At 33.2% G+C, this 14644-nt stretch overlaps 2 protein-coding genes across 5 annotated transcripts; one reads left to right on the plus strand and one right to left on the minus strand.

Annotated features, from left to right (window-relative positions):
- The first annotated feature begins 1087 nt into the window (after positions 1 to 1087).
- Positions 1088 to 4085, plus strand: LOC140976800 (transcription termination factor MTERF9, chloroplastic). Of its 2 annotated transcripts, XM_073441115.1 has the most exons (6): positions 1095 to 1499; positions 1853 to 1931; positions 2000 to 2169; positions 2271 to 2960; positions 3042 to 3464; positions 3559 to 4085. In XM_073441115.1, exons 1-5 carry the CDS (start codon positions 1185 to 1187, stop codon positions 3354 to 3356), a joined length of 1569 nt encoding a protein of 522 aa, XP_073297216.1. In that variant the 5' UTR covers positions 1095 to 1184; the 3' UTR covers positions 3357 to 3464; positions 3559 to 4085. The 2 variants fall into 2 exon arrangements, with proteins under 2 accessions (XP_073297217.1, XP_073297216.1); XM_073441116.1 differs by lacking the exon at positions 3559 to 4085 and having other exon boundaries at positions 1088 to 1499; positions 3149 to 3326.
- A 433-nt stretch (positions 4086 to 4518) lies between these two features.
- On the minus strand, positions 4519 to 8246 carry LOC140976799 (zinc finger CCCH domain-containing protein 18-like). Of its 3 annotated transcripts, none has more exons than XM_073441113.1 (8): positions 7753 to 8246; positions 6425 to 7333; positions 6162 to 6332; positions 5896 to 6075; positions 5632 to 5696; positions 5313 to 5477; positions 5108 to 5216; positions 4519 to 4970 (listed from the first exon to the last, which is right to left on the minus strand). In XM_073441113.1, the coding sequence occupies exons 2-8, from the start codon at positions 7324 to 7326 to the stop codon at positions 4922 to 4924; spliced, it is 1641 nt and encodes a 546-aa protein (XP_073297214.1). In that variant the 5' UTR covers positions 7327 to 7333; positions 7753 to 8246; the 3' UTR covers positions 4519 to 4921. The 3 variants fall into 3 exon arrangements, with proteins under 3 accessions (XP_073297214.1, XP_073297213.1, XP_073297215.1); XM_073441112.1 differs by having other exon boundaries at positions 7894 to 8245; XM_073441114.1 differs by having other exon boundaries at positions 4520 to 4970; positions 5313 to 5474; positions 7894 to 8245.
- Positions 8247 to 14644: the final 6398 nt, after the last annotated feature.

A 14644-nucleotide genomic window follows, 5' to 3' on the forward strand; every position in this document is an offset into this window, starting at 1 on the left:
TAGGGATGTCAATGGGTCCGGGTTTTACCCAGACCCGCAATGGACCCACCCCATCTGGGGCGGGTTTGGGCATACTAAATGGGTCATGGGACGGGTCTCGGGTCCAATTTTTGAGACCCGTCTGGGTATGGGGCGGGTCATGGATCCTATAATACCCAACCCATACCCGCCCCATATATGTGGATATAAATTGATGTGATCGCGAAGATGGTTGTGAGGTGATGTGGAAGGTAAATAAATCACATTTTTATTTTGTCATTGTACTTTCATTTTAATTTTGTTACTATACTTTCTCTCTTTAAATTACATTTTTTTTACGGTTTTAAATTACAGTTTTATTTTTTCAATGTACTTTTTCTCTTTAATTTTGTAAGTAATTCTTCAAGTAATTTACCAACTTGTCCCTCCATTCTTGATGAAGAGGAAGATGATCCTGAATATTGTGTATGAAAGATTGCTTACTCGCTGATTTTACATTGATCTGTTTAAGTTCTGTTATGACTTATTTTTGACGATGTCAAGACTTTTGATTGGAGAGCTAGTAACTCTTTTTTTTTTATGTGATTCATTATGTCGTGAAAATAATTTGTTTGTTATTATTAAGTGTGGTCGAAGACATGAATTAGTTTTCTATTGTGTTGTATTTAAATGATTGTTTGTTTAATAATTCAGTCATGTGATAAGAAGATTATTGTTTTCATTTAAAAAAAAATTCGGATTTCACGGATCTCGCGGGTCTACCTGACCCCATTTCGTTTTCGGGGTGGGGTGGGTCCGAAGAATATTTAACCGGAGTGGGGCGGGTAATGGGTCCAAGTTTTCTTCATGGGGCGGGTCTTGGGTTTAGCCATACCCGTCCCATTGACATTTCTATCTCTGGCCTCATTGACATCTCAATCTCCGAACCCGAAAAAACGAGAATAGAGACAAATATGAAAATAAAGATGGAATTCAGTCACGACTCGCGGCCCGTCCGTCTCATTGCCATCTCTGTATAAAGATAATCATTTAAAATTATTTAAAATAATTTTATGGTTTCGGGTTGGATTTCATTTGAAGAAACTCGGACAAGATAAGGTTGGAATTGCAAGGACCACAATTCTTGTAAAAATATCGTCTTTATTGAGGGTTTTGGAGTATAAGGCATCGGTATATTCCGCCAGCTCTTTATATGAAGCTCGAATATGGCTGTTATCCCCTTCTCACTGAACTATTCAAAAATCCCCTCTTGCTCCCATTCCGTGGCCGTTCACATTTTTGCCGCGTCTTTGCTGAATTCTGGTGCAGACCCATTGCCGAATTCGAGGACTAACAAGAGAGTGAACAGTAAAGATTGCTGTAGTAAAACGCGTGTTGCGTCATCGCATTCCAATCCCAAGATTTTGAAGACCAGTAGACGGTCCAGGTACGGCCAACCGTTGTCTCCGTACGATGATGAAGACGACGGTGGAGGCGGCAGTGGCTTCGATAGGAATGGTGAAGATGATTCGTTTTCCGATGTATGCTCTCTATTTTTCTTTTCATTTAATTAATTGATTTTACTGCCGAGTGAGTTTTTGTTATTCTACTGTTTTCTGCACGTTTCTTGTATTTGCTCGGGAAAAGTCTAATTCTGGAGCTTCAAAATCATTGCATGGTGGTTTTTCGTTTAAAGTTCTTGTTCATGAAAAAATTGGATTTTCCATGGATTTAATTGTGGCTTGATTCTTTAGTTTTGTTTAGCTGAATGCTCGAGCATTTGTATTAGGTACACGTTAGATGATGATTGATGAGTCAAATATATGATTTGATTTAGTTTGCTTGTTTTCCATGATTTCGTTTTTGTCCTGTTAATGCTGAGTGAACTATCCAGGATGAATTTGGAGAAGTTAATATTTCTGAAGCAGATAGGCGACGGTTAAAGTTAAGAAGTGTAACTGACACTAGACAAGGTACGACTAAAATAGAAAGTTAGAACTCTTGAGATATGATTATGATTGGAAGAGATTCCTGCACGCAGGCAACAGCGGGCGGCATGTAGATGAAGATTTGGTTGTGCAATCATCGCCCTCTAGAACTAACGGGCGGGGCAGATCAACTGCAAAGAATATCCTGGACAATGTTAATAAGATAGACAAAAGCAGTTCTTTGCATACTTCTAATAACTTGGCTGGTATCGGTTACTCAAAGGTAGATTTGAAGGACAATGTATCTGTGATTTTGACTAAGTTGCTGAGTATGTCCCTGTACTTCGTAACAGCTATAGTAAACTGGGTTACGTAATTTTCCAGGATGCAGGGAGCTCTGCTAAGGGCAAATTTCTCCATTTGTTAGAAGAACTAGACTTGGACGAAAGATATTTTCCACTTCTTGATTATTTAAGCACTTTTGGGCTCAAAGAATCTCACTTTATCCAAATGTATGAGAGGCATATGTCATCCCTCCAGATAAATGTTGAATCAGCGGAGGAGAGATTAGAATATTTGTTGAATGTTGGTGTTAAACACAGAGATATCAAGAAAATCATTTTAAGACAACCACAAATTCTGCAGTACACTGTGGAAAACATTTTGAAGCCTCGTGTTGCTTTTCTGAATAGCTTGGGCATCCCAGAATCTAGAATAGGTCAGATCATTACTGCCACACCATCACTTTTATCTTACAGTGTAGAAAATTCATTAAAACCGACAGTGAAGTACTTACTAGAGGAGATAGGAATCCAAGAGGGTGAATTAAGTAAAGTTGTGCAGTTAAGTCCCCAAATCCTGGTTCAGCGGATAGATGTTTCATGGAATAGCCGTCTCAGTTTTCTAATGAAGGAGTTGGGAGCACCCAGACAGAGTATAGTCAAGATGGTCACTAAACATCCTCAAATCCTTCACTACAGCATTAAAGATGGTTTACTCCCCAGAATCAATTTCTTGAGAAGTATTGGTATGCACAATTCAGACATTTTGAAAGTGTTGACCAGTCTTACACAGGTGTGTACGCTTTTCTATAAATTAGTTTCATAAATGTACTCACGAGTGAGATTGCTTTGACATACATGTTTATTGGATCAGGTTTTCTCTCTGTCATTGGAAGGAAATCTGAAACCTAAATATATGTACTTGATCAATGAACTTCGAAACGAGGTCCGATCTCTGACCAAATATCCAATGTATCTTAGTTTGTCTTTGGACCAAAGAATCAGACCCCGCCATCGATTTTTGGTCTCGTTGAAGAAAGCTCCGAAAGGGCCATTTCCTTTGAGTTCATTTGTTCCAACTGATGAATGCTTTTGCCAGCAGTGGGCGGGGACTAGCATAGATGAATATCTAGATTTTCGCCAGAGATTACTGCTCAAAGATTTTGCTAAGAAATATCAAAGGCAATAGTGGGCTTCAAGTTTTTGTAGTATATTACGGACGGCTAAGAGAAGAGAACGGTCTCCATTTGACTAAACAAGATGTGCATTGAATCGACAGTCAACTTACCCATCCACGGTAAACCAGCCTCTTGATTACTGTCTGAAGAATGGTTCATTTGCCTCTTCGAATTCCTAGATTTATGGTTCTATATCAATGATACATGTGGCAGGTCGACACACTGTTCTATCAAGTATTCCATCTCGGTGGCTCAACACTTCTGCCGATATATATACGACCATATACTGTCAAGACAACAAAGGAGAACATGATCTGCAAGTATAAATCCATTTTTGAAGATTTTAATGCGCAATTCGCTTGCAAAACTTAAGGTTGATGCTGCTGATACATTACATTACACTACTAACTTGGAGTATCTTGTCTTTGCTGCTGATACATTACATTACACTACAGTGTCCACTATATTCGTTTCCTCTTTTTTTCATTTTTTTTTATACTCCCCATTTTTGTGCCTGTTAACTGCAAAAGGAGCTGGTTCTTCCACTGTCGAATTCATCGGTATCCGAAGAATCAGTGGTGGGGACAGCCTTTTTTCCTGCGAGAAGAAGAATTCCATGAAGCAGTAGGCAAATCCATGTGTACAAAATGCTTAAAAAATAACGGAATCCAGTTAGTAAATTCTTGAATCTTTCCTTCTAGACAGCTTTGGTGCCAAAAAAATGTGCTACTTCATATTTACATGTTTATTTAATCGAGTATATTTTAATTTGTATTTGACAAAAAATTGTTAATATTTTTTAGTCTGATCTGTAAAGTCATTCTGTGGTGCATATATGTATAATTAACTCATGTGAGACAATCTCACAGATTAATTTTGTGAAACGGATATTCTATTTGGATTATCGATAAAAGAATATTATTTTTTATATCAAAAATATTATTTTTTATTGTAAATATAGACATTATTGATAATGTCTCGTAAACCTACTCAATTAGTAGAGATATAAAGTTTGAAAAATAAATATATCATTGGCTTCCACATTCTTTGTTATTTGTTTATTACTGGCAGGTTGCTTTAAAGAAAATATACTGCAAATATTATATTATTTTCAATTGCATGCAGCAGTAAGTAAAAATATACAAAAGACTATGAGTTAATGCCATTCATTTTATTAAAGGTAAAAGATGGCACTGAAATAAGTTGTTCAAAGTATCATCCCTCACCATGTATTATTTGGTGAAGTTCTTCAACAAAACAGCAGTCTTTGTATGTAATTACACTATTCAGCAAACTTTGTTTCATCCACTAAGTCCTAACTTCTATATACCATTCTTTTTCAAGAAACTAAGATCGCCATCAGCTTTCCATCGCTAAGCAAAAAACCAAGAATCGATAGAATTTGCTAACCGAATATCGGAGACTATATGATTGCTTTTCTATGAATTCATCTACTGATATGTAGTCCTCGCGTGCTTCCGCTAGCTACCAAGATGAGTGGAAGGTGTAGCAGAAGACGAACTATGTCACGTTAAAACAAATGATCTTCGCTTGTAAAACGCCCACTTTATTAACTCTATAAATCCCTCGTGAATGGGCTGTCGGGTAGATCAAGTCCTAGAGCACTGAAAAAGAGAAGCATCAAAGTTTTGGTATGAATTCAATCTTGCACGAAGTATTTATAGGCGAGAAATATATAGACTGGTGGAAAAAATAATTCAAATTATGTATATAAATTTTGAATAATATATGCTTTGCCAACCTCTCCTGATCACTGCAATTGTTAGTGGTGTACTTGTCACTGGTAGAGCCATGGTTCACAACATCGAAACAATAGTTCTGGCGATCCGTTGATTGGAATTTGGCTTGTCCTGCAAAAATTTTACTTCGCAAACGTTAATAGAGTGTTGGTCGAGAGAAGAATCCAAATCAAACTGGTTTAAGGAGATGTGCCGAAAATCAAGAACCTTTGGGGAATTTTAGATCATCCATGGAATAACCCAAGCAAGATTGAGTAGTTAGATGTTTACCAGATAATTGGAGTTGTGAGAGACGCATGGTCTCGAGTTGAAGGGCACTTTTATCCTCTTCCATTAGCTGCCGCCTAAACAGCCAAGAGGATTCCAATCCTGCTGCAACAAAGGGAATGATTTGAGAAAAGACAGTTACGCATTAGAATTATGACTTCTTAATTGTATTACAAACTCGGACGAATTATTCGTCTGCAAAAGATCGTATTCTATAATGTAGGAGCATGACAGGGGACTTAGGAATTAAGGGTTTTACTGGCTTGAAACTCGGAATCGTGATCCATTGGGTGCGAGTGATAGTAGTAAGGTTCTTGATACTTCCTGCGTCAAAAAGAAAACATTCTTCAATGACTCAGAAACCGTGACCATTTCCAAGATAGAAGGATGAGGAAAAATGAAGTTATCAGAAAGAGACACGATTAGAAATATAAAACAAGAATGACAATTACATCAAGATCTACAGAATTGTAAACGGCGGGCTCATATTCAAGTCTTGAGGTCACAGTAAAGCCGAAGTTACCTATCGATGTGCTTAGATTTTTCCCGGTAAGGTTTAACAAGAACGCGTGCACCGCAAACATAATGTGGATTTCCCTTCGACAGAATCAACCTCGCAGTGTCCGCACTCACAAAGGTTACGAAACCAAACATCCTTTTCTGCTGGCATGGGATCCTTACGTCTTGAACCTGACCGAAAGAACTATAAACAAGACCATAGAAAATGAACCTCTTTTATGTAAAAAAAGCATGTTACTTACAGTGGGAAATGACATCAACTTACGTTACCTAAAGTGATTGGAAACATCTTCCTCAGTAAAGGTACTCTCTGCGGGAAAAGTTAAATAAATCTGGCGTGAACCGCTAACGACTGGACCAGGGTCGTTTCTATCACCGTGAACATCAGTCACATATTTCGGAGCATCTTCCACCAGCACCACAGCATGCTGTCCATGAGGCCTAAATCACACATATCGAACCAACTTAATGTCCGTCTTCACTTAGAATAAACGACAAAATCAACAAAAACAATGGGGCCGAATCAATCACACCTGGTAATTAGCTTAATGCTGTTTTTAAGGCGTTCAAGAACTTTCGTCAAACTATAACCGGCTTTCCCATGTCTTTGGCTTTCAGTCAGGTACCCTTCTGCTTGTAGAGTTCTTCCGTATCTCTCATAGTACATCATAGGTAGAAAAGCAATCGAAACCGGGCTGCCACCTTGAGATATTAGTAACTCTGCAATATCTTGCTCTAGTTTCTCGAGGGACCGCGGTGAAAAGGCTTGATCCTCGGCACCGACATCAAATGAATTAGGACCAAAATCATTGATGTAGGCATCGGGAAAAAATTCTTCATGTAAATACCTACAATTACTGCCATTCTTACAGAACCCTCTACTGAAATAGTGACAAGTCTTAACCGGAAAATCCATGAAGTTCAAATAATTCCGGCAACCCCTAATGCCGAAATTGTCAAATGCAGCTTCGTGACTATAGTAATCATTTGGTCCTAAACTCATTGTCTCCAACGGGTCATCAACACTAAATTGATCATTTAAACCATACTCTTCGGGTATAGGATCAGAACAAGTCATCGGCTTATTATGCACGGGCAGAGAGTTCCAATAAGGCGGTGGCACCCTTTGAATGGGGGCTGAAAATGTGCCCGGTGAAGCTGATGGAAACTGGATAGAAGGACCCGATAACGGGCTCGGGTTCATGTTTGGCGAAATTGGGGGAGAAATAACTGGTGGTGAGACTAAATTAAGAACGGCTTTGGCATTTTGAATCAAGTTGAGGATTAAGGTATCCGGCGCCATAGCCAACCGAATCATTTCATGATCAGGAAGACCCTTCAAGTAAACATACCCGACGATCTTCTGAGCTATATGTTTGGGTTCCAACTTTAAGATTCTATCATGAATTACCTTACAAGCTTGGTTTGAATCCATTTTTCATCTATTCACTGCAGACATACAGTCCATAAGTTAACTTCAAAACATCATAACTTCTCCCACAATTCAAAAACATAAATAATGGAACCAAGGAATTCAACTGAATAACACAAATCAAACACGGTGGGGTATTAGATGAATTGCTATAAAATTCTCAAACTGCTTTCTTGTAACATAAAATTTTCAAATTCTAAAAATCAAAAGGATAAGTAAATCATAGTCTGTAAAAGCGATGAAAAAGGCTGGAACTGTGACAGAACACTAAAACAAAACATTATCCAAAACCAGTAATAAATTGATTTCCCAGCAATGCAACATGCACCCAAAAAGAGATCTTGCCAAAAAAAATCACCCAGAAAAGAACACATGAAATCTCTATATTCTTCAACCGCATACGAACAATAATATAAACTGAAATCCCACCTATATAACACAGTATTTTGCTTTCCCAAAATGCGTGCGTGTACGTTCAAGAATTAGGAATCATTTGAAAACAGTCTCAAGCCCTATAAAAAAAAGTACCATAAAAACACAAACCACCCATTCTGACAAATTTACAGAAACCTGTTATTTTAAGTAGTTTCAAGAAACCGAACGAGTAAACTCCGGCCGATGCATGCACTGAAGACCGAATAGGTATACAAGAACAAGTGACGAAAACTACCATCAAAATCTTGGGGGTTACCAACTGATCAGAAAAGAAAAACACATCACTGTTATATATATGTATGAACACAGTTTTGGAGTTCAAAACCTCTCGAATCTCTCTCAAAGATTCAGTGAAATCTTATCTTTCTTAAAAATGATTTGGATCAAATGCTTATCATTTCATGTAGGGGAAATGATTTGAACACTTTGATTAACATGTTTATCGCAACAATAAACAAAAAAAATTCCTAGATTTGCGACGTGGGTTGACGACAGCTTGGTTTTCTGTTACCAAAGTACCCTCGTCCAGTTCACAAAACTTCCCATAAAAATAATAATTACATTTCCAAATTTCGGAAAATCCAATGTGCAGAAGTTGCAGTTGCAGCACACATGCCGCCAAAACACATCATACGTACGTGTGCTCGTCGCGAGTTTGTCCGTTTCTGTCTCCTTTGAAGGGATATCAGCCATTGGATCGTTTCCTTGATTCTTTGATATTCTTGGGACTTTGATTTCAGATTTAAACAAAAACAAAGTACAAGTACCTTGAGACGATTGATTATCAAGTTGACTAATTATTTCTTGTTCACATAATATTGTTTTGATAATAGACAAGTTCCCAATTTTTTTAACTATTGAATTTGTTTGTATAGGATCCATTTCAATTCACATATGTTATTGACAAAAACTCTGGTGAGACGGTTTCACAGATTAATTTTGTGGGTCGAATTTTTTATTTGGGTGATTCACGTAAAAGTATTATTTTTTATGCTAATAGTATTACTTTTTATTGTGAATATTGATAATGTTGACCCGTCATATAAATAAAAATTCGTGAGACCGTCTCACAAGAGACCTACTCTATGTTATTTAGACTTTTGTTAACACGGCATAACAAAATTAAATAATTGAGAGTTTAAATTCATCATCAATTAAGTAACAATATTTTGAATTTTATAAAATCGCAATAACATCTATGGATCTATGGTATTCTACTTATTTCTCGTTCTATATATGTATATAATTCTCTATAATTCACTTGTATATTACATGAATTGTGTAGAATATTGTAGATAGAAGTATTTATATTTGTGTAGATAGTAGAACTTTTTGGAGAGTTGATCTCAACCATTATATCAAATAGATCGTAGTCATTAATTTTAGGAACTCACTTGTATAAATAGGATGGATTAGTTATGTTGATAATATATTAGTTTTAAAGATATTTGGATCCAAATTATCCTTAATTGAGCTCCCAATCAAATTAACTGCAGATTGTTTTTTAGATATTCGAATTCAAATATACCGAAAAAAATATTTTATTTTAGTTAAAAAAGTAGGAAAAATAAATAAAAACTATTTTTAAAAAATCCTTTGGGGCCAAGTCAAGTTGTACCTCGTTGACTAATTATTTTCTTGGCTATGTAACATTGTTTTGATTATAGACAAGTTCCCAAAAATTTTAAAAAATTTATTTATTATAATAATGTCCACTACTAATGGATTTGTTTGTATAGGAGCCACTTCAATTCACATATTTTGTTTAGAGTAATCATATTTATGTAACCGAGCTCGATACTTAGTGTGTACGTAAATCTGGCTCGGTTTGGAAGAAGAAAAATAGTTGAGTTAAAAATTCGTGACCAATTAATTAACGATTTCGAATTTAAATTTTATAGAGGTTTTGTGATATCTAGAACTTTCTTTTTATTTTTCGTTCTACACTTGTATATGATAGTTTTTAGTCATCTATTATAGGTAGTCACTAGTATAATTATGATGGATATAAAAAATTTTGGATATGAATTCACCAAGCTACTTTTTATTGGAAATTTCAAGTAAATTTAAAACTTGGATAAAAATTATGTTTCATGAATGTGAGAGTTTCTTTTGACTCTCTACATTCTTGAGTTAGTCGCGGCTCGTGATTGTATAAATTTCTTTTGACTTTCTATGTTCTTGAGTTAATTGAAGACTTTTGGTTCTTCATATTTTTGAGTTAATTGAAATGTTAATCGAGTTAATTAATATTGAATGACTTTTGGTTTGTATTTTGCCAATATACATGCCGCCAAAGAACATCCTACGTGTGCTCGTGGCGAGTTTGTTCGTTTCTGTCTCCTTAGGAGGGATAATTCTTTGATATTTTTGGAACTTTGATTTTAGATTATAAAAAAACAAAACAAAAACAAAGTACAAATATCTTTGACAGTAGGAAATGATAATATTGATTATCAAGTTGACTGATTATTTCTTGTTTACATAATATTGTTTTAACAATAGACAAGTTCCCAATTTTTTTCCTAAATAATTTGTTTGTATAGGGTCCATTTCAATTCACATATGTTATTTAGACATTTATTAACTGGAGAAACAAAAATAATTGAATTCATGATCAAGTAATTAACAATATTTTGAATTTGAATTTTTTAAAATCTATAAATATATAGAATTCTCTACAATTCACTTGTACATATAAGAATTGTGTAGAATATTGTAGATAAAAGTATTTAGATTTGTGCAGATAGTAAAATCTTATGGAGAGTTGATGAATATAAAATTTTCGGATATGAATTCACCAAGATACCTTTTTCGATATCAATTGAGATGTGGCGGAGTTGATGCTTGACGTGATTACATCTGTTGATAATATATTAATTTTTAAGATATTTGGTTTTTGGAATAATTTATAAATTAACAAAAATAATCAATATGTTGAATAGATATTGGGAAGATGATATAAGAATAGGTCTCTTGTGAGACGGTCTCACGAATCTTTATCTGTGAGACGGGTCAATCTTACCGATATTCACAATAAAAAGTAATACTCTTAGCATAAAAAGTAATATTTTTTCATTGATGACCCAAATAAGATATCTGTCTCACAAAATACGACCCATGAGACCGTCTCACACAAGTTTTTGTCATGATCTAAGTGTATTCAATTCAGAGTTTTGATGACTTTTTCAAATGATAGACTTTTATGGATTTGATAGATTTTTATTGACTTTTATGGATTCTCACATATTTTTAAACAGATTTATGTGAATTCATGTAGACTTTTTTGCAAGATTTTTATAGACTTTTGTGATTTTTTTTTATAGAATTTTATAAATTTTGTACTTAATTAAAACATATTATTTTTTATTAATTTTTTCGAACCAATAATTAATTGACATATATAACATATTCAGTTTGAAATAGTTTTTCAATATTTATATTAATAAATAAATATACTTATTTAAAAGTTAAATCATTTAATCCTTACATGTGTATGTATGTGGATTTGTATGCATGTTTGTAAATTTTTTAAAATACATCAATTGATTAATCTGTAATCTTGTTTTTGAATTGATAATATACATATGAAAAGAATATTATTTAGCATTGTGTGGATATAATTTTGTATAAAAATATCATAGCTTATATATTAATTGAAAATGCTAAAAAAAATTATGGTTGTTGCGAGGCTATTCAATTATTAAAATTAAGCGACATTTTTTGGATCATATTTTATTATTATTGAATATTACGTTAATATGTATAAATCATAAATTAAAAATCACAAAATCAATTCTAGAATTCAAAATTTCTTATGATATTAAAAAAAAAAATTATTAAATGTACAATCAACCAAAAAATGAAAAATTTGAAAAGAAAATATGAAAATATATATAAAGATACAATTCGAAAATTTGAGAGAATTATAAAGATAGATGAGAGGAGAGAAGATAAGAAGAGAGGTGATGTAAAGCGACAAAGAGATAAATAAATAGTTTGTGTATGTGTTTGAAGTTTTAAAAATCCATCCAAATCTTTGGGTTGAACCAAATACAATTTTTAACAATTTATAGTTGTAGCTTAAACTTTAATGTTTGTATGTTGATGAATTCCATGAAGCTATTAAAAGTTTATTGAAAATTTGAATATCTATAGACTTTTATAGAGTTTTTAAAAGTCAATGTTAAATATCACTTGACTTTTTAAAACTCTATGAAAGTTTATTTTGAATACCACTAGACTTCTATGGAATATATAAAAGTCTTAATTAAATACATCGAGACTTTTAAAATCTAAAAAAAAATCATTAAAAGTCAATAAATCTCTTATATTAAACACACCTCCTAAGATTATAGGCAAATATAATGCCTAATTTATTGTGCCGATGTCAATTTCAAACAACTAGACAAATGCAACCTTCGATGTTTGGGTGATGTCAATTTGCTGTCCAAAGGAACACAGCTAATAACTATTAAAAAAAATTACAGCTCGAATGATTAGGAAGAATAAATAGAAAATTATTTAAAAAATTGAATGGGAATTTTGGTTAATTCAAGGTGGTAGAGGACCGTTTCAAAAAACAAGATGATGCAAATATGATTATATAATTCAGCTAAAATAGAGGAAAATCATTTTTTATATTATTAAAAAGTATTTAATTTTTTTGGATTTTTTGACAATTAAGAGGGAAAAGGGTTATTAAATAATTGTGGGTTGATTATCTGCAAAGTAAATCAGAAAATTGTATTCGGTTTATTGCATTTTGATGCACAATATTTAGTATTTGACTGTAAAAATTGAAAATATTCTATATTTTTTGTTTGATGTTTATTGATTAGTCCAAATCAGTTGATGCATATTTTTAAAGTTATATTTCTTCAATTGGAATATTATTCCTTTTTGTGATGAATTTATTTTTTTTCCTATATGGAATTGAATTTTTTTGCAAGTACGATGATGTTTACTTTATGTTTTAATGCTGAATTGTTCTGTATATTTTGTTTTTTTATGTATAAATTGTACGGAAAGTAGACAAGGTTGATGATCTTCAGTACTGGAATTGATTTATGTTGTTTTTGTTTCCAATCTGATTTAATGAAAAAAATAGAAAAAAATTAGAAATATTATGCATGGATACCGATGCGTAGTTTTTGTACTTATTTTATCATACAATTGAAGTTATTTAATTTTTTGAAATACGAATTATGAGTATATGATTTTTTTTTATGTGTAGGATGAAATGTTTAAGTTGTTGGAATGAAGCACCCGAAGACGAATGCTGCATGCCGAGCTAGTCAGTCAGGCTGAGCAAACTCTCTTAATTGATCGGGTTGATCCTTCTTCATCTAGTCAGGCTCCAGATCTTACACTTTCCATTATATCTCCACCGACTGGATCCAAATAAATTCCAAGTATTATGCAGTCTCCAGAGATAGAAATTCCATATGAACTGATCTTGAATGACATAACTCTAGTCTGACTTCAATTGAACATAATATCATGACATTAAAGAATAGTAAGTTAGATTCTTACGACGTGATTGATCAGCTCAAGGACAAAATGCTCAAAGAAATATCTTTTCTCTTCGAGAATGTGATTGATATCTTAATGAAGCTAGAATCAATAAAGAAAACACAAGCTGTCACGATTGACAGTCTTTCTGAACAAATGCGGATGAGTAATTTTCAGTTATCCACAAAGATTTATGGTGGTACTTGAATTTCTTAAAGACCCTAGCGTTGACAAAAATGGGAAAGATGGTCAGAAAAAAGAATTAGTACACAACGGTGAGCCTATACAGAAGAAAGATCACTCTAAACCCTCTGATTCTAGCAACAAGTTTGAATCCAATAAGCCTTGTTCAGAATCTAGTAAATACTCAAGAAGTCACAAAGATGACGTGCCATAACGATTGTCATATTTGAAAACGAGTATCATATTCAAATTTTCAAAGGTTTGAATATGTGCATGAAATATGCCAGTTTGAATATGTTTCAGACTTTATAATACACTTTCAATACTCTCTTTAAATACTCTGAATTTCTAAGTTCAAAAGAGTTTAACTTATCGGTCATATTTTGAAGCACAAGCTTAGTGTTTATATCAGATAATTGACAATCAATTGTGCTAAGTATATTTTGTTCAAAAAACACGTGTAACTGATAATAAGAATCTTACTGATTATATTGTTTAAGTTGTCAGAACAACTGAAGGTTTTAGTAGGTCATTGATAAGCACTGCTAAAGTGAGTTATTGGAAATTGATTTTGACCGCCAAAGTCTTCTAGTAAAATCATTTCTAAAAAAAATAAGGGGAAACATAGGAGTACTTAATCATCCGAACTTCCATAGTTATTTGTTTTGTGCATTTGCTTCAATTTTGCTAGCCTATCTATTCTTGAGCCTCACCATTTATTGTTGAAACCGATTCAGTAAGCCTTTTCCGTATAGTATAAATGTTGGTTTATTGAAGTATTGCCGACAAGAATTACAACTTAAGTGTTGCTAACCCAACCAAGTTTTAAATATTTTGTAAAGATTGTTTATTCAACCTTTTCTAATACATCTCTCGGTCATAACAACAAAGATTGTTGAGAAACCATAAGAAGATTTACAAAAAATTATTAAATAAATATCACTAATAAGTAACTATAGGGATATTTGTAGCACACCACCATGATTTTTTTATTTATATAATATAAATATAATAATAGATAACATAAATAATAATGATAGATATTATGTATTAACAAATTAATAAGTATATATATTACAAAAGGCAAACTTAGATTACATTGAGAGTTATGGACATATTTTTTAAGAAAATATTTAACAGTGTGTTTGGATGCCTAAAATTTTGGATTTGGATTTGGAAATAGAATTTG

Source organism: Primulina huaijiensis, chromosome 5 (assembly GCF_012295235.1).
Source record: "Primulina huaijiensis isolate GDHJ02 chromosome 5, ASM1229523v2, whole genome shotgun sequence".
Taxonomy (NCBI): domain Eukaryota; kingdom Viridiplantae; phylum Streptophyta; class Magnoliopsida; order Lamiales; family Gesneriaceae; genus Primulina; species Primulina huaijiensis.

Excerpts from the sequence above, each read along its gene's own strand:
- LOC140976800 (XM_073441115.1), top strand. The coding sequence starts at position 1,185 with ATGGCTGTTATCCCCTTCTCACTGAACTATTCAAAAATCCCCTCTTGC. Across the intron at positions 1,500-1,852 it reads AAGATGATTCGTTTTCCGAT|GATGAATTTGGAGAAGTTAA; the intron begins GTATGCTCTCTA and ends TGAACTATCCAG. Across the intron at positions 2,170-2,270 it reads CTGGTATCGGTTACTCAAAG|GATGCAGGGAGCTCTGCTAA; the intron begins GTAGATTTGAAG and ends GTAATTTTCCAG.
- LOC140976799 (XM_073441113.1), bottom strand. The coding sequence starts at position 7,326 with ATGGATTCAAACCAAGCTTGTAAGGTAATTCATGATAGAATCTTAAAG. Across the intron at positions 5,697-5,895 it reads AAATCTAAGCACATCGATAG|GAAGTATCAAGAACCTTACT; the intron begins GTAACTTCGGCT and ends TTTTTGACGCAG. Across the intron at positions 4,971-5,107 it reads AATTGCAGTGATCAGGAGAG|TGCTCTAGGACTTGATCTAC; the intron begins GTTGGCAAAGCA and ends TCTCTTTTTCAG.